At 48.9% G+C, this 25,231-nt stretch overlaps 1 protein-coding gene across 3 annotated transcripts in view; it reads right to left on the reverse strand.

Annotated features, from left to right (window-relative positions):
• DLGAP2 (DLG associated protein 2) overlaps positions 1 to 25,231 on the reverse strand; it is a 937,648-nt gene that overhangs the window by 173,782 nt on the left and 738,635 nt on the right. For all 3 annotated transcript variants that reach the window (XM_032162534.2, XM_032162533.2, XM_032162532.2), the window contains one exon: positions 23,542 to 23,607. In XM_032162534.2, the coding sequence (XP_032018425.1) occupies positions 23,542 to 23,607 (66 nt within the window). The remainder of the gene's footprint in view (positions 1 to 23,541; positions 23,608 to 25,231) is intronic.

Genomic DNA, 25,231 nt, shown 5'->3' on the forward strand with positions numbered 1-25,231 from the left:
CAAACAGAAAATATTAAAAATGGGTGGACTTTCCCTTGGGCTCCAGGTAGCACATGTCGTGGGAGATGCTAAATGCGTGCACTGTGTCCCCCCGAGGCGGGTGGGAGGGAGAGTCCTGCTTGTCCTTGACCCCTCTTGCCAGCCCCACTCACACCGAGCATGCTGCACAGACACAGGCAGGAGTGTTTTACATTCTGAATATTTCCATTCCATTCCCACAAAGATAGGTTATAATAGGAAGCGTATTTCAGTTCTCTTCTTTCCTTAGGAAAAATAGAAACTTTTCTCACTCTCAGAAATGCACTGAAATTTACCCATTTTACTTCCCTCTCCATGGCAATGAATCTGTGCTGATTCCAATTAAAGTCTGACAAAGACCAGAGCTGCTGTGAGACACTAATTTCACATTTGAACTTATTATGGCTTTCCACTGACATCCTCTTCCTGGCGCCATCTGTCCTACACGTGAGAAGCAGGAGCTTGCCTGTGATGGTGACTTGACTTAGAGATGTGCCAGGTGGCCCCACCCAGAGTGAAGCAGTGGGAGAGGAGGGGGCCTCTGGCTGGAGCCAGGTGGATGGTGGTGTCACTCAGGCATGGGGCAGCAAAGGCTCTGGTGAGAAGACTTGAAAGCTGGGGTGGGACGTTTTGTTTGTGAGAAGCCTCGACAAGAGGACGAGGGGTACACCATGTCAATCACGGATTTATGAACTCACAGGAGAGGGTTGGATAGGGTGTATGAATGTGAGCCTGCAGTGTAGACGATGCAAAGTCGTGGTAATGGGTGGGCTTGTGATGGCACCCGCTGCTTGCAGCCTAACTCAGGGCCAAACCACTTTTCCTTCCCTCTTGCCCTGCTCTCTCCTCTCCAAGGTGGCAAAGCCACCACCCCCTTTCCAGGCTCTGCTGCAGGAGGGCTGCCCAGAGAGAACCCCGGGCCTGAGAGGTAAATGGAAGTCACGTAGGGGAGTCCCTGGGGAGCTCTGGGTTTCCAATAACAGGGATAGATGTAGGTCACACCACTGTAGCTCCCTCCTTCCTCTCTTGATGTGGAGTTAGTGGCTGGATATCTGGCAACCTCCTTGCATCCAAGAGGACTTAAAGTCAACCCAATAAAGCTGGCAGAGTGAAAAGATGAAGAAAGCCTTTGTCCTCGGTGGCAGGACTCAGCAGTGAGCCAGGACTCACAACCATCCTCCTCGAGAAGTCTTGCTATGAGAACAAACCAGCTTTGCTTGTTCAAATGATTGTAATTCAGGTGTTTCATTATCTGCTTCCAAAATAAAGAGGCAGCACTGCCCATGATTATGGTCCTAGTCTCCGAAGTTGAATGAGTCTAAATCCAGCTCCACGACTGACTGCCCTTGGACCCACATGCATTCCCACCCTCTGAGCCCCCGATTCCTCCCCTGTGAGGTGGGGAGACTCTCAGCTCTGCCCGATAGGTGTGCAGGTAAGAGGTAGGAAGGTTAAATGCAGGTGAGGCGCTGTCACAGAGCAGTGCTATGGACCCATGAGTGTAAAAACACAATCGCCACCGTCCACCTGGGGAGTCAATGCAGGAGGCTCCAGCAGAGGAGGGAACAGCGTTCAGGAACCGAAGCCCATTGGGAACACCATGGGAACTGAAAGGCGCTCACAGCGTTGTCAATACATCGTTACTCCCAAATCTGAAACTTACTGGCTGCCGTGGTGACGCTCAGAGGAAATGCTCACTGGAGCGCTTTGGAGTTCAGATTTTTGAATTAGGGATGTTCACTTGGCAAGTATATAATGCAAATGTCCCCCATTCCAAAAAAATTCCAAATCTGAAACACGTCTCATGCCAAGCATTTCAGAAGAGGGATGCTCAGCCTGCAGCATAAATCCACTTTACAGGCAAAGCCAAGATGCACCAAGGTTCCATCAATGCCCAACGTCACATGGGAGATGAGGCCAAGACTCACTGAGGTCCCATCACCGCCCAATGTCACATCAAGGTTCCATCACCACCCAGTGTCACATGGGAGATGAGGCCAAGACACACTGAGGTTCCATCACCGCCCAGCATCACACAGGAGACGAGGCCAAGACACGCTGAGGTCCCGTCACTACCCAATGTCACACAGGAGATGAGGCCAAGACACACCGAGGCTCCATCACTGCCCAACATCATACAGGTGATTTAGGGCATTTTGCTAAGAGGCTGGGAGTGAGGATACGCTGTATAAGTAGAGGTGAGATCAGGAAGAACCTCCCAGCATTAGCATCTCAAGGTGACTTTTTAAATCTACTATTCTTTCTGCGATACGCACATGGTTGGATCTGGGAATTCACTAAATCTTTAGAAGTGTGGAGCTTCTGCTGTGTAAGTCCCGAGTTCTTCCATTTTCTGAGGACCGCAGCTTTGGGGTCTGCCCCCCTCCCTGTTCTGCCATCACCAGGATTGAACACTGGGACTCTGACGGTCATCAACAATAACTGTGCAGCTCAGAAAACATGGACGGAAAATGCTCCTGTAATTCCACCAGCTAACAGCAATCAATTTCATGCAGAAAAATCCAACTAAAATAAAAAGAAATTAACCAAAAACTAAACATTAGGTAATACATAGTGGTAGTAACTTCTCAGAACCCTGGTTTGAATTTTGAACTCATGACTTTAAGGTAAGTTCGCTCCCCAAAAGTTTCAACAATGTCATATATTAAAAAAAAAAGAAAGACATCAGAGTCCTAGAGACACACGGGTGAACTGCTTTGAAGTTGTTCTCCCGGGAGGCCTAACAACAGCTGAAAATCCAGAAGCTGTACAAAAAGGACCAAGGAATTTGAGCACACTCAACAATTCTGAACAGAAAGAAAACAATGAAGCAAAGTAAAGGCAAGTCAAAGCCAGGGAAAGGATTGGCTGCTCTGCCATCCACAAAACGACAATCTCCCCACAAAGCCACTAAGAAGTCAAGAAGAAAAATACCAACAAATAACCGGGGACAAACGGCCAAGGGCGTGCAGGAGGGTTAGCAGAAAACAGCGCTAAAAGGTCCCAGGATCATGTGGGAAGGTGCTGAACCCACGGGTGGTGAGAGAAATGCAGACGGAAGGACCTGAGATGTTCACAGGAAGCCCAGGTCTGTGGCAAGGCGGTGGGAAGACTGTAAGCTGGTCTGATGGCTGTGTCCATCTCACCGTGAGATGTCACTTGCACCCTTGGAAAGGCAATGAGAAGGTTCTTTATGTGATTATAGGGAGAGAGCTCCAGGATCTATTTTTTCGAGAAGATGAGATGGGAACACAAAAACGCACAGAGGGACGATGCTGTGAGGACAGAGGAAGAAGATGGGGTTTGCATGCCAGGGATAGAGGCCTCGGTGGGAACCAGCTCTGCCATACCTTGGTCTTGAATTTCAGCCTCCAGGACATGGGAGAATCAATGTCTGTTGTTTAAGCCATCCAGTCTGGGCTACTTAGTTAGGGCTGCCCAAGCTGACTCTACAGGGAGCATTTCAGTTCTGCAAACAACGCTAATTGTGACTCACACTGCTTGGAAGCACGGCTTGGGGGATCCAGGCTCCTTCCTCCCAGTCAGCACTGGTGAGGCTCTATGTTGTCCCCTAAAGAGGACAACAAACCTTCTAAGGAGATTGGTGGACAACAAACAACAAGGATCAGGGTCCCTCACTCCCTGCCAGCCTCTCGGATGGGCTCTGGGAACATAAGGCTGAGCCCGACGCACACCCTGAAGATGTTCCCCTTTAAAAGCCCACTCTGGTCTCTGCTTGAAAGGCCAGTCCCATCTGGGGATCAGTTCTGCCATCCAGAGTGGAGGCATCGCTGAACTCACACGGGACGACGTCCCTGCAGATCAGAAACGTCTCTGGAAGCACACATAGCCCAGCTGATCTGATGCCGAATCCGGACCTGCGGCAGTCTCCAAATGAATTCTGGACCTCAGATGTTTGTTTTCCCCACAGATCCAACGGCTTAAGATTGTCTCAGGCCCTCAACTTCTCTATTCACAAGTGAAATTCCATGCGGTTACTGAATTGAAGCTGAATTGTTTTATTCACTGGATTCCTTTTAAATGCTATGACGTGCAGGAACTGCTGGGAGGCCACCATGGATGGCCCTCGGGAGCTTCTCTTTTAGTGATGTGACGTAGGAGCACAGACACTGCAGGATCTCTAGTAGAAGGACATGATTAGTGCCATAATTGACAAAAATAAAATGCAGACGGCTCCACGAGTGTTCCTCAGGGGATGTTTATGGACCAACAAAGCCCTGCCCTGCAGATCCAGAGGCGCCCAGATGTGGGAGCAGCTGTCCTCCAAAAAGGACTCAATTTTCTACCCAGGGACCCTGCGGTGCTGGCCTGGGGCAGGGAGTCCCTCCCGCCATCTAAGGCACGGCTCCACAGCCCCATCTGGCCCTGAGACCTGGCCCGCCTTGGGGCTCCGTGTGTCTGTGTGGGGCATGGCTGGGGCTGCGTGAAGTCAGCAGTGGCTTAGCCATTGTGGGGTCGGCGAAACCCCCATCTGTGCTGTGAGGCCTGGGGTGGGAAGTGGGATGGTGACCCCGTGACGCTGTTCTCTGTTGCATGTCTTGGTCCTTCCATCCCCACATCCTCCTCTCCAGCAGAAGCCAGAAAAGCAAATCCAAATTCAACGTGTGTGTGAGGGAGCTACGTCTTCATGCTGTGGGCCCCTGGTGGGACCATGGGCCCCGACCACCAGAGGGGGGCCTTTTCCTCAATCCCACCCCCCAAAACTTAATTGTACACGTGGCTTGAAAGCTCCCATGTCCTAGGGGAGGCCGCACGGGCAGTACCGTCTGCAGGTTCCCAGCCTGGGTGTGACCCCAGTGCTGCTAGTTCTGACCGGTGAGTCTCCAGCTGCCCCTGGTCCTTAGTTTACGTGGCTGATGTGAAGAGCAAGGTAATGCATTTAAATTACTTTAAAACATATACATCTGTCACCCAGGTAAAAAGCAGCATCCCTTTTAGCAATGGAGAGCTACTCCCTAATTTTCATGCCAAAATGCGAGACATCATATTTTTTCCCATGAGGCTATTAAAGAGAATAAATAGCTGTTGTTTGCTAATTAACCTGATTTATTTATTTAAAAGCACCTGGCGTGTATAATTCGAAAGTTTACACAGCAGGTCACCGCCGTCTCCTGATCCTGAAAACTCATTCTCCCTCTTTCTGCTGAAACAGAAGCTCCTCTACTCAGCTCCCAGGTTCTCCTGGTGACTTTACAGGCATCCCCTTAAATTCTTGCAACAGCCACACGAGGAAGCCTGTGCGTCCTGCTTCACTGATGAGAAAACCGGGATGTAAGGGAGTGAAGGATCTGCCGATGGCCGCAGGCCCAGCGTCCTGGGCATGGTGATGACCCAGCACCCGCGTGTGAGGCTCCGACTGGCCTTGGCCCCAGCACTGTGGATCCCGCGCTCTGAGCAAAGAGAGGTCCCCCAGGACCCTGTGGGTGGGACGCCCTGGGCCTCGCCTGCTGCACACCTGCCAGCTTCCCCACGCACTCAGCTGTTTCGGCTTTCAGCAAAACAACCACAAGGCATATTTCAATACAGAACACACAGTTGGAAGAAACAGAGCAAGCATCAGAACCAGACTCTTATATGGCAGGATGCTGGAGCATCAAACCCCACTGGGAAAAATGGGCAAAATGTCTGCGCGGACCCCACCAAAGAAGACATTCACATGCCAAGCGTGCAAACCAAAGATGCTCTATACCACGTGCCGCCCTAGTATTCCAAATTAAAACAAGTGTGCAAACTAGAGATGCCGCATATCACCTGCCGCCCGACTATTCCAAATTAAAACAACAAGACACCACCACACCCTGACTAGAGTGGCCAGAATCCAGACCCCGACAGCAGCAGACGCCGGCGAGGATGCGGAACCACGGGAACTCTTTCATTACCCATGGGAGTGCAAAGTGGTGCAGCCACTTTGGAAGACAGTTTGGTGTTTTCTTATGAAACTAGGCACTCTCACCATGCAATCCAGCAATCACGTCCCCAGGTATTCACCCAAATAAGCTCAAAACTTATATCCACACATCCACCTGCACACAGATGTGTATAGCAACATTATTCACAATTGCCCAAACTTGGAAGATGTCCTTCAGTAGGTGAGTAAACTGTTATATCAGACAGTGGAATATTATTCAGTGCTAAAACGAAATGAGCTCCCAAGCAATGAAAAAGGCTACGCACTCTTTGAATCCATAGGACTTTCTGGAAAAGGCAGAACTACAAAGGCAGTGAAACAGTGTTTGCCAGGGGTGGGGGCAGGGAGGGATGCACAGGGGCAGCACGCAGGATTTTTAGGGCAAGGAAACTGCTCCATGTGGTGTGGCAGTGGGGGGTCCACACCATTAAATACTCATCCAAACCCACAGGGTGGACAACGCCAAGCGTGAGCCCTGACGTGAAGGATGAAGGATGGCTTCAGTCACTAACACATCAATCCTGGCTCATCAATCGTGACAGAGGCACCGCGCCAGTGCGTGGGGTGAAGAGCACAGGAAACCACTCGGGGTAAACCTCCTCCTGCTCCCCAAGCGCTTTCTGGGTTCCCCGATTGCATCACTCCCCTCCGTGCGCCCCAGCATTTTCCCATCTTCTTCCATCTTTGAACCATGAGCTCCGGGGTTGGGGCCTGCAACTGTTCTTCTCCTCAGTCATTGTGGACATCCCATCAATAGCTGATGAATCATTGATCTCGTCATATAATCACTAACATGTTCATCAGGTTTATGGCCCATGGTGTGTCGGGAAGAAGAGACGGGGACGACGGGCCCAACACTCTAGGGGCAGAGAGAGCTCTCAGTGGAGAAGGCCCCTCCTTCACATGCAGCCAACAGCTATGGCCCACACCTCCTGCTCCTGCGAAGCAGCTGGGAGCTCCTCCTCCTTCCGCAGACTGGAAACGGAGGCTCCCAGGTCAGGCGTGGGAGGATAGACCCAAACCCAGCCACGCCTGTCGGGTCTAGGATCCGAACCCCGCCCATGCTCCCCTGCTCTGTGCCCCCAAAGGAAGCCATGGGCGGCCCTGCCGGGGCCATCACCTGCTGAGCACAAAACCCACTGTGACAGGCAGCAGAGGGCCAGGTCCTCAGAATGCGGACATCCCAGCTGGGCTGCGCCCGCATGCTGGCTTCTCGCAGGAAGGCAAGTGCATGTGGATTCCAGGCCCACAGTGTATTCTGGACTTTTCTTTTGGGGTCTGGAACATTTAATCTAGTTTAGGCAAGAGGTGGTGTCCATGGGGAAGGTGCATGGGGAGAGCCAGGCTCAGGGTCGTCGGAACCGTTAAACAAGGGGATCAGGGTTTTTTCACTTTGACTTCAGAGAATGCAGCTTGTGCCTCTCTAATGAAAGTCTCTTACTGGAGAGGAAATAAAGTATTGAGTTGAAAAGAGAGCTTTAACAATTCCATATTTTATTTTCTGATGTATCCAACCTTGAATTTCAAAGGCTCTTTCAGCAGCAGGTTAATGAACTTGTGTCATGCAAAATACTGAATTTTGGGCAGTAAGTGAACCTGGAGTTACTGTTTGGCACATGAAGCGCATGTTAAGATTTTTTTAAAAGATTTCCAAGTAGACAAGCATTCTATGCTTTTTGGTTTTCAGGTGTGGGATGGGACATGCCGCTGCGTAAAGCTGAGCTACCTTTGGTGCTCTTCACTTCCCAGGACAGCGGTGCTCATTTTCTGGAAGCACTTTCTGTTTCCTCCCAATTGCAGCTGAAATATTCTTCCCTTCTGACACCTTAGCACATCAGATGTGAAAGCCAGGCCTTCGCATCCCTTCCTGGACTGCCAGCTCCTTCACGGCAGGGACCACAGGCCCCTGTCTGTGGCTCATTGTGGAGATCCTGGCACTCAGAATTTCGGAATTACCTGGAGGACGCAGGGTCGGGAGGGCCTGGGACGGACAGGATCCGCCAAGCAGAGTTGGTCTCATCTTAGCCATGCAGAGGGAGAAGCATGGGCACTGGCGTGAGAATGTGTTTTACTAAATATCCAGATGCCACTCAGTAGCCACTGAATGCTGATGTGTGCACACACATACATTCATTTTCCAGTAGCCAAAGACGGTGACTAGAATGCAAATATCTACCATTGGTTTGATATGGTTTGCAGAATCACCGTACGATTTATATATTATCACAATATTTGGAGCCTGAGAAAAACAAGTCTCAAAGACTCCGTAATTTACTCAAGAACCATGGTCCACGGTAAGGAGAACCAAATTTATATGACCTGAGCTCAAATCTACTAGGAACATAAGGGTACCTAGGTCCAAATCACCACGTGGTCATTTATTAGCTGATCAAGGTTGGATGAGACTCAATTTCTTCATCTAAAAATAGGATAATCACCACAGCCATGCTCTTATGAAACTCAGACGTTATATAAACGTCAGCTTTGTTCTATGTGCCTTGTAAATGCACAAGCATATATGAACTGACTTGCTTTTTCCCTTCATAATTTGTATTCAAAAGTCCATCTTAAACCTCCACTTGGTTTGCCACAGCCACAGAATCGACAATTTGAAGAGAAAAACAAACAACAAAACCCATAAGAGCTAATGTGCTGTGTCCTGGCAGACAAGGATGAAGCAGACAGATTTCATTAGGGCCAGAATGCAATTTGACAGCAGTCGCCATTCCAGTTAGGGCTGGACGCTAGCAAACTCGATTCCATGTCCAATTGGAAGGCTAAATGGTACGGACAAGTCACATAACACAGAAGCGTAACACTCAATAACCTAGACATGCCCACAGACTGTTCCAAATAAGAGCTGTCTGAGATGCAGCAGACTCCATCATCCAGCAGCAGCCATCAGTTTTAATCACTTTTAAATTTTTCTACAGATGTCATTTCAACAAAATAGGCCACAAATCTGCCTTGAGTGAAATTCAGTTAGTGTGTGTTACTGACGATGGGCACTCACTCCAGAAAGTTCCCAGGTACAAACAATATACTGTGGGGAATGGTTATTTTGTGCAAGGCTCCCCAATCTCTGTCTTATTCCATGACCCCGCCCCCAGGGTCACACTACCATGCCAGGGTCTTGTTTTTGGAAAATAAACACACATTTGTGATCCCTAGTCCAACAAGCAGCTGGACATCGACTTCTTGCCTATTTCCACCACACCAAAACTCCAAGCGTAACTGCAGAGAGGCTTGCAAATGCTGCCGCCTGCCACAGGCACGGCTCTCCTAGCCAGAAATTGGAGGCCCTTCTGCTGCGTGGTGCATTTTAGCAGGTGTGTGCCTGCATTCGGATGGGCCCCTTGCTGGTAGATGGGGAGAGCACTGACTCGAAGGAGACCTCAGTTTTCCAAAGAGGAGCGGCTCTTCTGCTCTCTCTCCCTGAGGATGCACAGCTCGGTGGAGGAAAGGGGGCCAGGGTGGGAGGGTCTTGGTGGAGCAGGGTGTGGGGAAACGCCCTGAGACGTAAGGTGGTGCAGGAACAATCACTGGGCACCCAGGGGTGCCCCTCACCATGGCCCCTCCCTCAGGGCATGCCTCTGCTCCTCCTGGGCTCTACATCTGTTTTCCATCCCTGCCTAGGTCTGGCCACTCCAAATCTAACTTTTTGGGGTCCTTTTTCCAAGCTCCCGACCCCACAGAGGCCTCGACTTCTTCCTCCCCACGGCTGCCAGAACTCGCCTTCTAACATCACCCCTTCCAAAAGACAGAATGAAGCACTACGTCCAGGACTCACCCCCCACCCACAGCCACACAAGTCCCCAGCTCATGTCTTCAATCTGGGGAATGAAGACTTGGACCTTGACGCTGCGGCCTTCAAGATGGGGTGATTCTACTGAACCTCGATTCCTGGTGACCCCGGCGGTGACAAAGCCTTCCTCACCCCTGCACCCTGGGGCTGGTGGGGACTGGCAGGTTCTCGCTGCCTGACACAGTGGATGAGGTGCTTCATTTTTTATGTATTTTATTGTTTCAAGCAAACAGAACAAAACATACCTACTCACCCTCTTGAAGCTGTAGGGAGTTTCACCTGCTTAAAAATAATTTCAGCACAAAACAGGCACAAGCCTGACTGTGCCTTTCACTCATTCATGCACTCACTCACTCACTCACTGATTCATGAACTCATTCACTCCTTCATTCGTGTACTCTTTCACTCACCCACCCACTCATTCACTCACTCATTGTTCGTGTACCCTTTCACTCACTCACCCACTCATTCACTTACCCACTCATTCACTCAATCACCCACTCATTCAGTCACTCACTCATTCACTCACTCACTCATTCACTCCCTCCCTCATTCACTCATTTATTCATGCACTCATTCACTCACTCATTCGTGTGCTCTTTCACTAACTCATTCACTCAGTAACTCACTCTTTCACTCCCTCCCTCATTCACTCATTTATTCATGCACTCATTCACTCACTCATTCGTGTGCTCTTTCACTAACTCATTCACTCAGTAACTCACTCATTCACTCATTCTTACCCAGTGACTTACTTGGTCACTCATCCAATCACTCACTCACTCATTCCCTCCCTCTTTCCCTTCCTCACTCAGTCACTCATTCACTCAGTCACTCATTCATTCACTAATTCATGTACTTTTTCACTCACCCACTCACTCATTCACTCAGTCACTCACTCATTCACTCTCTCACTCATTCATGCACTCATTCACTCATTCTCACTCAGTAACTCACTCACTCATCCAGTCACTCACTTGATCATTCCCTCTTGCACGCATTCACTCACTCATCCATTCACGGAACAGAACATTTTATTGAGCCCGTCCCTCTGTGAGATGTGGAGGAAAAGGGAAAGGAATTAAAGAGTCCATAGCACAGTATGGAGGGAATGGGAGCAGGGAACAGACTGGAGGGGTAGACAGGTCAGGCATTTTGTATGTGTTTGTATGTTTGTGCATGTGTCTGCATATGTGTGTGTGTGCCTATCTGTGCATATGTTTGTGTGTCTGTGTATTTGTGTATGTTGTGTGTGTCAACATGTGTGTCTGTATTTATTTTCATGTCTGCATGTGTGTGCATGTGTGCTTCTGTCTGCATGTCTGTGTGCATGCACCTGTGGATGGTGTGCATGTGTGTGTCTGCATATTTTTGCATGACTGCAATTGTATTTTTATGTCTGCACGTGTTTGTGTGCATCTGCATGTGTCTGCATGTGCATGCACCTGTGTGTGAGTGTGCATGTTTGTGTCTGCATATTTTTGCATGTCTGCTATTGTTTTCATGTCCGCACGTGTGTGTCCATGTGTCTCTGTATGCTTGTGTCTGCATGTGTGTGTGTGTGTGTGCACATCTGCGTGCATGTCTGTGTGTTTATGCATGTGTATATGTGTTCATGTATGTGCATGTGTATGCTGACTGCCCTGTCTTAAAGGAAGGAAAATGACTCCTTTTCTCTATGCCCCTCCCAGGATGCCTCCGTGGTGCTTTCTCTGGCCCAGGTCCTTTTTTCCTTCAAATGAAAGAAAGACACCTTGGCCCTGAGACTCAAGTGCAGGGGGGGCGTGCTCATCGGCTGCAAAACAATCAACGCAACAACTCTCCATCATTTCCAAGGCTGCCTTCCACGTCTCCTCCTTCCTTGTTTTCTCTTTGGTTGGATGCATCCATCCCATTTCAGGCCAAACATGCGTTTTCTGCATGTCGGTCTCCCTGCAGGGATCAGTCTCCCTCCACGTCGGTTTCCCTGCACGTCGGTCTCCCTGTATCGCTCCTGCCCACTGGCTGTGCCGTCGCAGGGGCTCTTCCCCTCGTGGGGCCGGCTTTCATCTCCCCCGGGGTCCTGCCACTCAGCTCTGTCAGACTCTGGGTGGCATCACACTGAGCGCCACCCTCTGGACTCAGGCCAGCCCCCTTTCCTGTCCTGCTGGGAGGAGCAGCAGCTACACAGGCTAGGAGCTTGGGCCTCCACTTGCAGCCGTGTGCCCATCCTCACTGACTGTGGGACTTGGTCTGTCACGTGCTGTCCCCTCCTTTAGGATGAGGTAACAGCAGAGAGGCCACACAGCTGTGGAGGGATGAGTGACATAGGTGAGTATAAGCAAAGTTCTCCAGCGGCACCTGGAAGGTGAGAAACGGCCATAACCGGCTGATAGAAGTTTCACACTCCTGACCACATTTGTAGCTCTTACTTAAGTATTAATGCTATTCATATTTCTCCTTTTATATTCTCCAACACAGTATTTTCCCGCTATTCCTTGATACAGTCGCTGAATTTTATACAACTTCATTGAGTTTTAAGTGGAGCTTAAAACGTGCTCTGCGGTTCTGTGTTACATGAAACAGAAAGCAGGAACCATGTGTGCCGTTTAAAACACCTGGGCTGCTGTGGGTTACCCTTCGCTTCGCAGGATGCGGGATGCCTTCTGGGAATACTGGCATAAGAAAAAATGAGAGTTGCATTTAAATTCAGGCACAAAGACGACATTTGTACTGGGGAGAAAACATATCTCTAATTCTGTACAACTCCTCTTTCCCCTCACTGTGAATTCCAAGATGTCTAATTGGGTGCAGGCTTTGCTTCACCTGGGGCTGCTCAAGTGGCCACAAGACACCACCCAATGCCTCCCTAGCTCTTTTCCAGAGTGGGGGGCTCTCAGAAGTAAATTATTTAAAGCAAATCTGTGCCCCATATCACGTAAGATAACCCAGGAAGGGGAGGGGATGTGTGAGCTCCTGCTACGTTTCAGTTCAACATCTCAATCACATTGTGTAAGCAGCAGGGTTTCAGTAAACGCTGAAATGGATGGATGAATGAAGGAGGGAAGGAAGGCATGGATGGCTCTGAGAGTTCCACCACCATTGTCTGGAAGAAGGATGTTTCGTGTAGGACCTCGGACTGTACGAACGTGCCCATGGGTGAAACTGGGGGAAGGGTGCCCAGAATTTCTCTGTATTATTTTTGTAACTTCTTAGGCATCTATAATTGTTTATTAAAACGTGTACTTTTAGTTTTAGGGAATTGCGTATGATTAGGAAGCTTTTACTGACAAAAGCTGCAGTTCCCAGTGGGCTTACGTACATGACCAGGAGGGCTTAGCAAGGTCTCACCTCAATTTTTAGGTTAGAAATTCAATGCTGCAATTTTCCAGGCAGCATTTGTCTCTGGGAGACGGGCAGCTGCTATGCCACAGAGACAAACCACTTGCCAGTGATGGGGGGTGACGGCCCCTCTGAGCTGGGCTGTGCTTGCTGTTCCCAGGGAAAGGCAGACGCTTATCCACCGAGCCTTCCTGGAGCTAGCCTGTGGCCTCTCCCGTCTTCCTCCGCTGTGGCCTGGGACACCAAAGTGCACACACAGCACAGGGTGGCGGTGCGACCAGGACCTGGGGCCTCACTTCCCAGAATCAGGGTCATTGGGAAGACAAATTAGAAACCTAGAGTGTGACCCGTCTTTAGAAAATGTTGGCAGTAGTCACTCAGTTTGTCTAATTAACCTTTAGATTGGTAAGTCAAAGCTGCGAAGGCTGAGATCTCTACTCCATGGACACAGAGAGCTGGGGTACTCACACATTTGCTGTCAGCTGAACCTCCTAGAATTCTCAGCAAGAAGCATGCTTGGCTAGAGCAACCGCCATGCTGTTTGCTTTTAACGGATAGCCTCAGTGCAGGCATTTCGTTGCTGCGCCAGGCTGCTGTGAGGTGTCGGCCTCTCTCGGGGGAGTGCGTGTGTCACACATGCAACCCGAGGGTCTTCTGGGCTGTGATTTTCCGATGCTAGACTCCAGAGCAGGCATGCACCGAGGTCAGGGCAGAACTGCCACACTCACGGCTGACACCCACGCTGGGGCCCGTCCCTATGCTGCTGACGACTTCCACCATTTGCCTGAACCGTGATCACCAGCTGGTGATTTCTGCTTATCAAACTGTGTGAAATGAACAGCTTTGATCATGTTGTGAAGGTAAGTGTAATAACGTTCATGGGTTATTTTTAAGATTATGGGACATTTGTTTCTTTGAAATTTATGTGGAGGAGCACACATTCTTCTACAGTGGACGTTTGTTTGCTAGCAACAGGCTTTCTGCAACCTGAGTGCATTCTAACCCAGCTGTTCACAGCAGGGCTTCTCCCACTGGACCGTGGACCAGACGTGTTAGGGTGGCCATCAGCCCTCAGCCCTGCCTACCTGGGCTGATGTGTCACAGGGCTGAAGAACACCGTTCTCAGGGAGACTTCTCAAGATTGTTAGTCAAATGTCTAATTACTGCTAACTGCAGCTAGCATTCATCCAATACCAAACCTGAGTGGTGGTAGGAAGTGCACATAAAACATGCACACTTTTTCTCAGGCTCTGCTAAGACTTGGTGCCTAACGTTTCTCTTTCCAATTCCTAAACAGATTTTGGGGTTCATCTTTGCTCATGTGACCTACTGACTGTCCTACACTAGACAGCCCTTACATCCATGCAAGATGGTCACCCACTAGGGAAATTTATTTTCGGTTCCACACTGCGGTGAAAATGAGGATGCTTGTATTAGAAGAAAGGTTTTAAGCTGAACTAACTGATGCCCTGGGGATAAATACTGTTTGAGAAAATGGAACATTCTCACAGATTTCTCTAGAGAAGCCTAACTCATTAGCAGAGGGAGATGTGCCAGATTGATTCAGCAAATTATCTTATGTGCAACTTCCTTCTAGCTTTACTCCAGACACAATTCCTTATTAATTATGTAACACCCACCTCAGTTTCAGGTGTCAAATGCAAGCTTTGCCTTTTTTTGTAGAGTGGACCTCCTGGGCTTGGATATATAATATTTTGGTTTCCTTGGGGAAGCAGTGTGGATAGTCAAAAGGTACTACAGGGTTTGGCTTCGTTCAGACCTAGACTGGCCACTCATTCATTAATGACCTTGGAGGAGTCACTCACTCTCTCTGCGCCTCCGTTCCCTCACCTGCAGAATGAGAATGGGTGCCCCGTGACCTTCGTGTTTGCTGTGGGGTTAAGCGTATTGACCGAAGGCACCAGAATGCAGGGAGCCCACGCACAGTGACAGGTGGGAGGCTGCTCCTTTCCTTATCCCTCCTTCGTCGTGTTCGACCCTTGGACCTGCCACACAAGTGGACCTTCTCATCCTTGACAGCACTTTCATGGAGTGGCCCAGGCATCACAAACTGGTGACATTTCTCAGCTCTTCAGAGGATGCAGCAATACGTTCGTCACGCGCCGCAGGGTTCCTCTGGAAGCCTGACATCTGGGGCTATGAGGCTGGCACGGTCCCGACAGCGGACCTTCACTTCCTGTGAACCTGGAAGCCACACCTCACAGCCACAGGCTGACGTCCAAACACAGCAGCAAGTTATTGCTATTGTCCAGGGAAAGCCGGCATGTTTCTATTTAATTTTCCATCTAAATCACAAACACCTCCCAGGAACAAATTACGACTCCTTTTTGAATGCCCATGTGCACGGGAGCGTGCTTGTAATTTACAGGCAGTTAAAGGGGCAAATCCTTACAAAAAAATCTTCAGAATCTAAAATTAATCTCAGAAGTCTGTGTTTTCAGTTACTGCAATATGCAAATAAATTAGTTGTCATGGAAATCATGTTCGGGAAACACATGAAGTTAATGTGGACATCTGTCTGGAGTGTTACACTGTCTCCTCTCCGCGGCCGTGTCCTCCAGAGCTGCACTCCTGAAACCTCCTGAATGCACCTTTACACCTGGACAGGTGATGCTGGGTTACCTGGTCACAGCATAAGAGCAATGATGACAAAGATACTAATCATGGTAAAAACTGACATTGAACACTACCTGTGAGCCACACCTTGTTCTGAGGTCTTATATTACCATATTTAATTATCTTAAAAATCCAACGACTGTAGGAAAGTTACCATCCCTTCCCTTTTCGTTAACAAAGAATGAGAAGAACAGGAGAGCTCGGTGAATTGCTCAAGTTCCAGCAGAGGTGCCGAGGCTTTGCCTGCAGAACCTGACTCTGAGAACCACCGACACACACTGCTTCCTGTTTCAAACACCGAGACAGCACAAAAGCTATTTCCTTTCTCTCCACCACCCTGATTGCTGCAAGGCATTCCTCCTGCCAAGGGCTTTCAAACTTTTTGGATTATATTCCACAATGAGATGTATATTTTACATCAGAACCTAACACACACACCCACACACACACCCCAAAAAGTGTTTCATTAAACATGTGCCCTTATTAGCCAGAGTGTACTTTGGTATTTTCTAGTCTATACTTTTTTTTTTTTAGACAGACTCTTGCTCTGTTGCCAGGCTGGCGCACAGAGGCTTAATATCAGCTCATTGCAATCTCTGCCTCCGGGGTTCAAGCAATTCTCCTGCCTCAGCCTCTCGAGTAGCTGGGACGACAGGCCCCCGCCACCACACCCGGCTAATATTTTGTATTTTAGTAGAGACGGGGTTTTACAGCGTTAGCCAGGATGGTCTGGACCTCCTGACCTCGTGATCCGCCCACCTCGGCCTCCCAAAGTGCTGAGATTACAGGTGTGAGCCACCGTGCCCGGCCTAGTCTATACTTTTCTGTTGTATTTTTGTTTCCATTTAAAAATTTGCTGACAGTGACCGGTAACTTGAATTCATGGCTCATTAATGAGTTGCAGCCCATGGTTTAAAACTCAGTGCTGTAAAAGAACTGCAGAACAGAAAGCCATTGACAATGTGGCAATACTAGATCCTTAACTACAAATGATCCCCTCTGGAGATCCTACGAATGCCCGGAGCCCGAGCCTGGCCCCGTCTTCCAGGGGCGCTTAGTCCGCACTCATTTGCCTGCTCACTGCATTTTCAGGGAACGCCCTCAGCGCCTCCTGCGGGCACTGGGGTCATTTCCCTCCTGTGTGCAGCAGTTGTGGCCCCCCGCCTTGAGTCTTTCGTGTGTCTGGAACTTCAGGTCATTCTTACAGGCACATCCCACAGAGGAGAAAACACCATTATTGCCCTTGAATGGATACTGCCTGGGGGGGAAAAATCTGGTTGCGCAGGGTTCGGCGGGGGGGGGTTCGGGGTGGGTTCGGGGGTGCAGGGGCGTGGGGTTTGCGGGTGGTGGTTGGGGGTTGGGGTTTGTGGCGGGGGGTTGCGGGGGGTGGCGGGGTTGGGGGTGGCGGGGTTGGGGGGGTGGGGTTTGGGGGGTTGGGGGGGGGGTTGGGCGGGGGGGGTGGCGGGACGGGGGTAGGTGGGGAGGGTGATGAGTGGAGGGAGGGTGGTGAGTGGAGGGAGGGTGCTGAGTGGAGGAGGGTAGTGAGTGGAGGAGTAAGACTTGGTGGCTGAGGACCTGGGTGAATGAATACCTGGGAGACAGGAAGGTGGACTGCTATCTTCCTTCTAGACAGAAACTCAGCACATTACTGCTTCTGAGAGGTGACAGCGTGCTGGCAGCCCTCACTCACTCCCGGCACCTCCTTAGCCTCAGCGCCCACTCTGGCTGCACTTGAGGAGCCCTTCAGCCTGCCGCTGCACTGCGGGAGCCCCTCTCTGGGCTGGCCGAGGCCGGAACTGGCTCCCTCTGCTTGCCGGGAAGTATGAAGGGAGAGGTGTGGGCGGGAACCGGGGCTGTGCACGGGTGCTCGAGGGCCAGCGCGAGTTCTGAGTGGGCGCGCCTCGGAGGGCCCGGCACTTGGAGCAGCTGGCCCCAGGCAGTGAGGGGCTTAACACCTGGGCCAGCAGCTGCAGAGGGTGTGCTGGGTCCCCCAGCAGTGCTGGCCCACCGGTGCTGCACTCGAATTCTCGCCGGGCCTCAGCTGCCTTCCCGCGGGGCAGGGCTCAGGACCTGCAGCCCAGCATACCTGAGCCTCCCCCTGGCGGTGGGCTCCTACACGGCCCAAGCCTCCTTGATAGGCACTGCCCCCTGCTCCGTGGCGCCCGGTCCCATTGACCACCCAAGGGCTGAGGAGTGCAGGAGCCTGGCGCAGGACTGGCAGGCAGCTCCGCTCATGGCCCCAGCGCAGGATCCACTAGGTGAAGCCAGCTGGGCTCCTGAGTCGGGTGGGGACTTGGAGAACTTTTATGTCTAGTGAGAGGATTGTAAATGCACCAATCAGCACTCCGTGTCTAGCTCAAGGTTTGTAAATGCACAAATCAATGCTCTGTGTCTACCTCATGCAGTGGAGACTTGGAAAACTTTTATGTCTAGCTAGAGGATTGTAAATGCACCAATCAGCACTCTTTGTCTGGCTCAGGGATTGTAAATGCACCAATCAGCACCCTGTCAAAACAGACCAATCAGGTCTTTGTAAAACAGACCAATCAGTTCTCTGTAAAATGGACCAATCAGCAGGATGTGGGTGGGTCCAGATAAGGGAATAAAAGCAGGCTGCCTGAGCCAGCAGTGGCAACCTGCTCAGGTCCCCTTCCATGCTGTGGAAACATTTTTCTTTCGCTGTACACACTAAATCTTGCTGTTGCTCACTCTTTGGGTCCGCACTGCCTTTATGAGCTGTAACACTCACCACAAAGGTCTGCAGCTTCGTTCCTGAGGCCAATGAGACCACGAACCCACCAGAAGTAAGAAACTCTGAAGGCATCCGAACATTAGAAGGAACAAACTCCGGACACACCATCTTTAAGAACTGTAACACTCACCGCGAGGGTCTGCAGCTTCATTCTTGAAGTCAGTGAGACCAAGAACCCACCAATATCTGAAACACTTCCACTATTTCTAGAAATTTCCCTTAAGGAAATAAGTATGGATGATAAAGTGACAAGTCTACGTAGAACTGGGTTTTTGTTTTATGAAAGAACACACAAACATAAACATCCCAAGGGGAATTCCTCTGAGACAAAAGATATGTATCATCATTAGAATGAGACATTGGTGCACTTAAATGCTGTGGAGATGATTAAAGCTATGCTAGCTGATGTCCCATTATAGAAAAACATGTTCACAATCTATGTGCCTGCCAGCTGGACGGCTCTAACTATTATTTTAATATTCAGGTATTTCAAAATTACACAGTGTGTACATTTTCTCAGTGTCGTGCTGCTTATATAATATGTGCTTAATATCCTTTGATGATTTAATCTGCAACTTTTTAAAAATTTCATTTTGCATTCATTTATCAATGCAAAATTTGGGTCAATATAACACTCTTCATAGATACAAATAAATCACCAATTCTTTACAGCTGATTTAAACATAACATTCGGGAAAATGAAAAAATGCCATTCTTAGAAGTAACATCTATAATGAGCCACTGTTACAAAAGTTACTAAGAGAGCAATTTAATTCTACTGTGCCTGAAGGTCTTCCCTAGAAACATTTCTTCTGAAAAAGTGAGGTTTTCTCTTTCATGGTATTCGTTTTGAATGTGCTACATTAATCTATTTTATCGCTGACTTTAATTTTATGGAAAACTTCCTTATCCTCCTATATTTCACAGCCATTTTCCCCATCATAAAATTACTTTTCATACATTACACTCTATGAGCTTCAGAGAACGCACATGCTCTTGAGAGGTAATGGGTAATAACACAGGCGTGGGTGGTTTTATTAATTCATCTGGCACTAATGGTATCTTAAGTTCTTCAGCCAGTGACACTCAGCTTTCCTTGGAGCTTTTGGAGACTGAAGGCAGTTGGAAAAAAAAATGATTGATGCTTTGAAATAGGACCAGAAGCAAATGTCACTTCATTGCTTTATGACTTTAACCTATACTGTGCTGTAAAACGTCCCACAGCATTTTGGAAATGATAGTTACTCATTCACTATAATAGCATCAAGATCATTATGAAGTGTTTTTAATTTTAATTTGACCCAGTAGAATTATACATCCATAAATTTGTGACTCGGAAGATCCCTTAAAAATCATCATTTAACTCTCTCAATTTAAAGATGAGGGGATTGGAACACTCAATTTGGAAAAACAAATGTCTAAAATAATGCTATTTGCTCCCAACGTTATTATGATAGTATTAGGAACATAACTCAGATATCCTTCCCTCCTTCCTTCCATCTTCCTTCCTTTCTTTTTGTGTTTTTTGCTTTTTCTCTTAATTATCCTTTCATATGTTTTATATCAGGATTCTCAATCCTAGGGGTACATTAGAATGATAAAGGAATACTCCAGGAATCCCACTTCTGGGTATTTTTCTGAAGGGAATAAAATCGACGTGTGGAAGGGGTATCTGCTCTCCCGTGTTCGTTAAGATGCTGTTCACCACAGCCAACACGCAGAACCAACCTCAAGCCCGTCAGCAGAGGCACAGATAAAGGAAATGTGGAATACCTACTCAGTCTTAAAAAGGGAGAAATCCTGGCATTTGCAACAATGTAGATGAACCTGGAGGTCATCATGCTAAGTGGAACACCCCAGGCACAGAAAGACAGATGCCGCGTGACCTCACTTACACGTGGAATCTGAAAGCACAGAACTCAGAAGCAGAGGGTAGAACAGTGGTCAACAGAGGGAGGGTTGGGGGGAACTCAGGAGGATGTTGGCGGAAGGGTGCAGCATTTCAGTTAGACAAGAAGAGTAAGTGAGGAGGTCTATGGTACCAAATGGTGGCCACAGTTAAATGGTTTGTATACTTGAAAATTGCTAAGAGATGAGATCTTATATGTTCTCACAAGCACAAGATGATGATAAGGATGTGAGGTGGCAAGATGTTAATTAGCTTTGTCGACTTATCTCACAACGTATACCTGTATCAAAACATCACGTTGTACACCATAAACATACACAATTTAGATCTGTGAATATAACTTTAAATAAAGCTAGAAAAAAATATTTTTAAAGTAAAACAAGAAGCGTTTCTTCCATTAAAAAAAACAGCATCAGGTAAAGAACTTTTAAAGATGACAATGGCCAGGTCCTTCCTCAGACAAATGCATCAGATGGGGCCTGGGCACTGGTCTGTTTTTAAACTTTCCCCAAGTGATCCTGACTGACACAGAACCAGGGTCAAGGCCTAATATTTCCACGAATGGGCTAAAAGGACTCACTGGAACCAAAGCGTCCACCTTCCTCACGAGGTGCACTTCTGCACAAATCTTGCGACTCCAGGTCACCACGTGCCTGCACCTGGTTGTTTCAGCTCCCTGGGCTCACCAGATGGCTACGGCGGCTCCTCCCTCTCCCTCCAGAGTCCTCCACCCACGCGCCGCCCTAAGAGGGGAAAGCCAGGCGCGTGTTTGAGGGTCCTCACAACCAACCGTCACCTAATCCTCTCATTTCCTTATTTCCAAAGCTTCTAACATCTGACCCTTCTCATTCTTACAACAGCCAACCCTCCCCCACGCCCCCACCCATGGCAAGACTGTAGAGGCAGCTCGCAAAGCACACCCTGTCCCTAAGCAGTTTGGAGATTCCTCAAAACGAGGAAGCATCAGTTCACCATGGGATCCACCAATTCCACTTCTGGACATTTACCCAAACGAACCAAAGGCAGTGACGTGGAGAGAGAGCTGCACACCGTGTTCACAGCAGCACCATTCACAATGGCCAAGGAGAGGCCACCTGGGGTCTGTCCATGGAGGAACAGAAACCAGTGTGGTCCATCCACACGGTGCAGTGTGGCTCAGCCTTCAACAGAAAGGGCGTCTGACACATGGATGTGTGCCGTAACGAGAAGACAGTATGCCATGTGAAATGAGCCGGTCACAAAACAACAAATCCTGTGTGGTTCCACTTCTAGGAGGGCCCTGGAGGAGTCAGATTCAGAGACAGAAAGCAGAATGGGGGTTCCAGGGCTGGGGAGGAGAATGGGAGTGAGTGTTTCATGGGGACAGAGTTTTACTTGCAGAAGAGGAAAAAGTTGTAGAGACAGAGGTGCTGACGGCTATACAGCAACATGAATGCATTTAACGCGGCTGAACTTACTTACAAAGGGCTAAGATGAAAAAATGCTTTCTGTCACAACAATCCAGCCTGCACCCAGCCACCCATGTGACATTCTGCCTCCTTCGCCCCCCAGCCTCATCCCGTGATGCTCACTTGTATGGCTGTGGAACAAACAAACTCTCAACCACAGAGTCCAGGGTCAGAATCCGGGCAAAGCTGGCCTCCCCAGAGTGACTCCTGCACTCTTGTTTCAGTTCTGTGCTCCCTGCTCCAGCCTCCAGGTTCTTCTCACTGTGCCTGTGCCCAAGCAGAACCACCCCAGGTACCTCCTGCTGCCCCAGAGAAGGCCCCTGGGGCACGTGAGGGCCACTGCTACGCAGAATAACTGGCATAGACACAACTATGACATTCACATTGTCCAGAGACAGTGCAAAAGGCAGCTGAGCTACCTCCAAAGCCTCAAGAAAACAAAGGTCAAATGAGTCACATGCATTTAGAAGCCTCCCTAGGCAGGCCGAGTAGTGAAAATTCATCGCGATGGAGTATTGCCAGACTGAGGTTTAAAAAAACAGATGCATAATTATTCAAACACGATAGGATAGCCATTGTTCCTTCCTAAGGAGAAGTCGAAATACTTTCACTCGTCTATTTCCGAGTGAAGAAAGGCTGTGTAGAAGGGCAGTTAGCAACAAATTTAGGACTCAGTTGCAGTGGATAATGGACTGTCATCCTTTAGAACTCTACCCATTTCCACCATCTTAAATTGAAAAGCAAACGTTTTTTGGCTGTAGTTTTCTTTAACAGAAATCACAGCTTTATAAAAAATGGACTCCTTCAATTTTCAATATTATTCTTTAGGCAAATCAAACCAGCAATAGATGCATTGGCTAAAAGTCTGAAATACGTTTTTAAAAATGCACATTTAAATATAAATTGAACTTATGATCCATGACCCAGCCCTGACTGCTGTCACTGCAGACAGCCATCAGTGGCTTGAGAAAGAGGCTGACAATCTTTCAGGTTAGAGAATAACCACAGACAGAGCCATTGATGGGGCTTCCGTCTTCAGCTGTGGTTTGACGTTGATTTTATTCAACAGTTTGATGTCAAATTTATTCAACATTTCACATCTTTAGCAGAAGCATTTGGCCTTGTCCTTGTAAGCATAGCTCCACGTCAAAAAACGGATGGCAAATATGGCACCAGCTTTGCTGTGCCGCTGGCAGCTCAGAAATGAAATTTCCGCGTGATTTTAACCAGCACTGGGGAAAGTATGTCGTGGCAGCCTCTCCCAGGGCCCTTGGAAGGAAGCGCACAATCATACTCAGTATCCAGACCCCAGTGTGTGGGGCCAGCGGGAAAGATGAGCTGCTTCCTGCCAAGGAAGGGCTACATGAAAAATGCAAATGGGGGAGCTCCCTGCTTCCTGAGTTTGCTTAGAATATGTTTAGTCACAGAGGAGCAAGGGAAGGAGGGGTCCTTCACCTCTGGAGACATGCGTCATTTACGTCAACAGCTGCCTCAGCTCCTGAGGGCCAGGAACAGCCCTTCCTCACCTAGCACTTCCGTAATGCTTAAAAACTATTATTTTTGGAAAAAAATGCCGCATTGTACTTAGTTCTTCTTAGCTCCCTTTCTAAAGGCAAACATGCTAACGTGTGTTTGTGGGAAGGTCCCCAGAATGGGAGGTGCCCGGAGCACGCACGGTTCTGTCCGGGCCCTGCCACAGCAGGGCTGACGTCTGTACTCTACCTAGATCCTCCTCTGCCGGCCCCGGAAAGCTGATGCCCGGCTGGACCAGGTCTCCACCTTCTTCCTCTGCAAAGACAGAAACAAAATCACTCTTTAATGCATTTCTGGTGTAGACTGCAGTAACTCCCTGCACATCTCCAAAACCCTCTACACTCAACACAGTTCAAACATGATGGACACCTTCATATGTCTTCAAACGTCACTGCTCAGAGCCCAGCATTTTGTGCCAATAACCTCAGGAACAACCAGTTTTCTGTAAAGCAGCGTTGTGACCACAGATGCACGTATTTCTCCCACCTAGACAAGGACACAGGCAGTGAGTCCCAAGGATTCTCAGCTTTAACTCTGGCCTAACTTCAAATTTATTAGGCCTTATTTGCATTGGAACAGACTTCAGTAAAATCAGCCCACTCTGATTTTCCCCCGTTCGTTCCAGCTGGGTGAGTCCTATGAGGGCCCCGCGTCGCCCATGATAAAGAATTTCCTTCCTGTCTAGAAAGCTTCATGCCATTCGAAGCCTCATTTTGCAATGTTCAAAGCCTGCATTTGTGGTCTTAGTTCTTAATATTAGTTCATATTAGGTCCACTATGACCAAAACGCTGATTTCATTTCCCTCTGTTGGGGGATCATCCAGGTCACTGGCATTGATTTTCCATTGTTCACTCTGTGCTAACACAAAAGCAGACATCACTTTCTTAGAATGACATCACTATGTGGCTGTAAAAGGTCTTGGGGTCACTGAGCACTCTCTTCCCTCCATCTGTGGGGCAACAGGGAACTGGGGAGACAGACAAGCTTGTGATTTTATTTAACTGCTCCCTGAGGAGCTGGACCGAGCATCATCCAGTGGCTCTCCTCCCCCTGGGCTCTGCCCAGGAAACCAGGTGCCGACTCTCCAGGCTGCCTTGGTTTCTACCCGGCTGCAGAGGCAGTGTAGACACAGCCGGATCTCAGGGAGGCTCTTCCCAGGAAACCAGATGCCGACTCTCCAGCCTGCCTTGGTGTCTACTTGGCTTCAGGGGCAGAGTGTACACAGCCGGATCTCAGGGAGGCTCTTCCCAGGAAACCAGATGCCGACTCTCCAGCCTGCCTTGGTTTCTACCTGGCTGCAGACGCAGTGTACACACAGCTGGATCTCAGGGATGCTCTGCCTCACACCAGCCACAGTGAGAGGTGTGGGGAGTGGCCTGAGGAGGGGGCAGGGAGCATCAGATAAGGGAGCATTTGGCACCACGTTACACGTGCATGTAAACATGTTATTTATGGGGTACCTATCAGAATGGTGACACATGTATGTACACACATCTTTGTCACCATTTTGGCATATATGCCCCAAATATAAATATCATTGCAGTTCACACTCTAGGCATGTATTCGCACACATATGTGGGTTTCCAATATTCATGGACAGGCTTTGAGGTACATCTCACATTTGCCCCTACCCCCTACCCAAGTGTTAGATGCAGTTAGCCAGGCTGTAGTCTGCAAAAGGATTTACTTCAGAACACGACGCTGGAGCCACTTACACTGCAATCACCACCTCTGATTCAGCAAATCGGCATCTGCCATTTTCAATAAGTTGGTAGAAGGTTGGGAAAGGAAGATGACAGATTTGGAATGTGAGATGCTGATGAAGAGGATACGGTCGCCTCTCAGGTAAATGTGAACTAAGATTTCATGTTATGGGAT

This window comes from Hylobates moloch, unplaced genomic scaffold (assembly GCF_009828535.3).
Source record: "Hylobates moloch isolate HMO894 unplaced genomic scaffold, HMol_V3 SCAFFOLD_8, whole genome shotgun sequence".
NCBI classification, from domain to species: Eukaryota; Metazoa; Chordata; class Mammalia; order Primates; family Hylobatidae; genus Hylobates; species Hylobates moloch.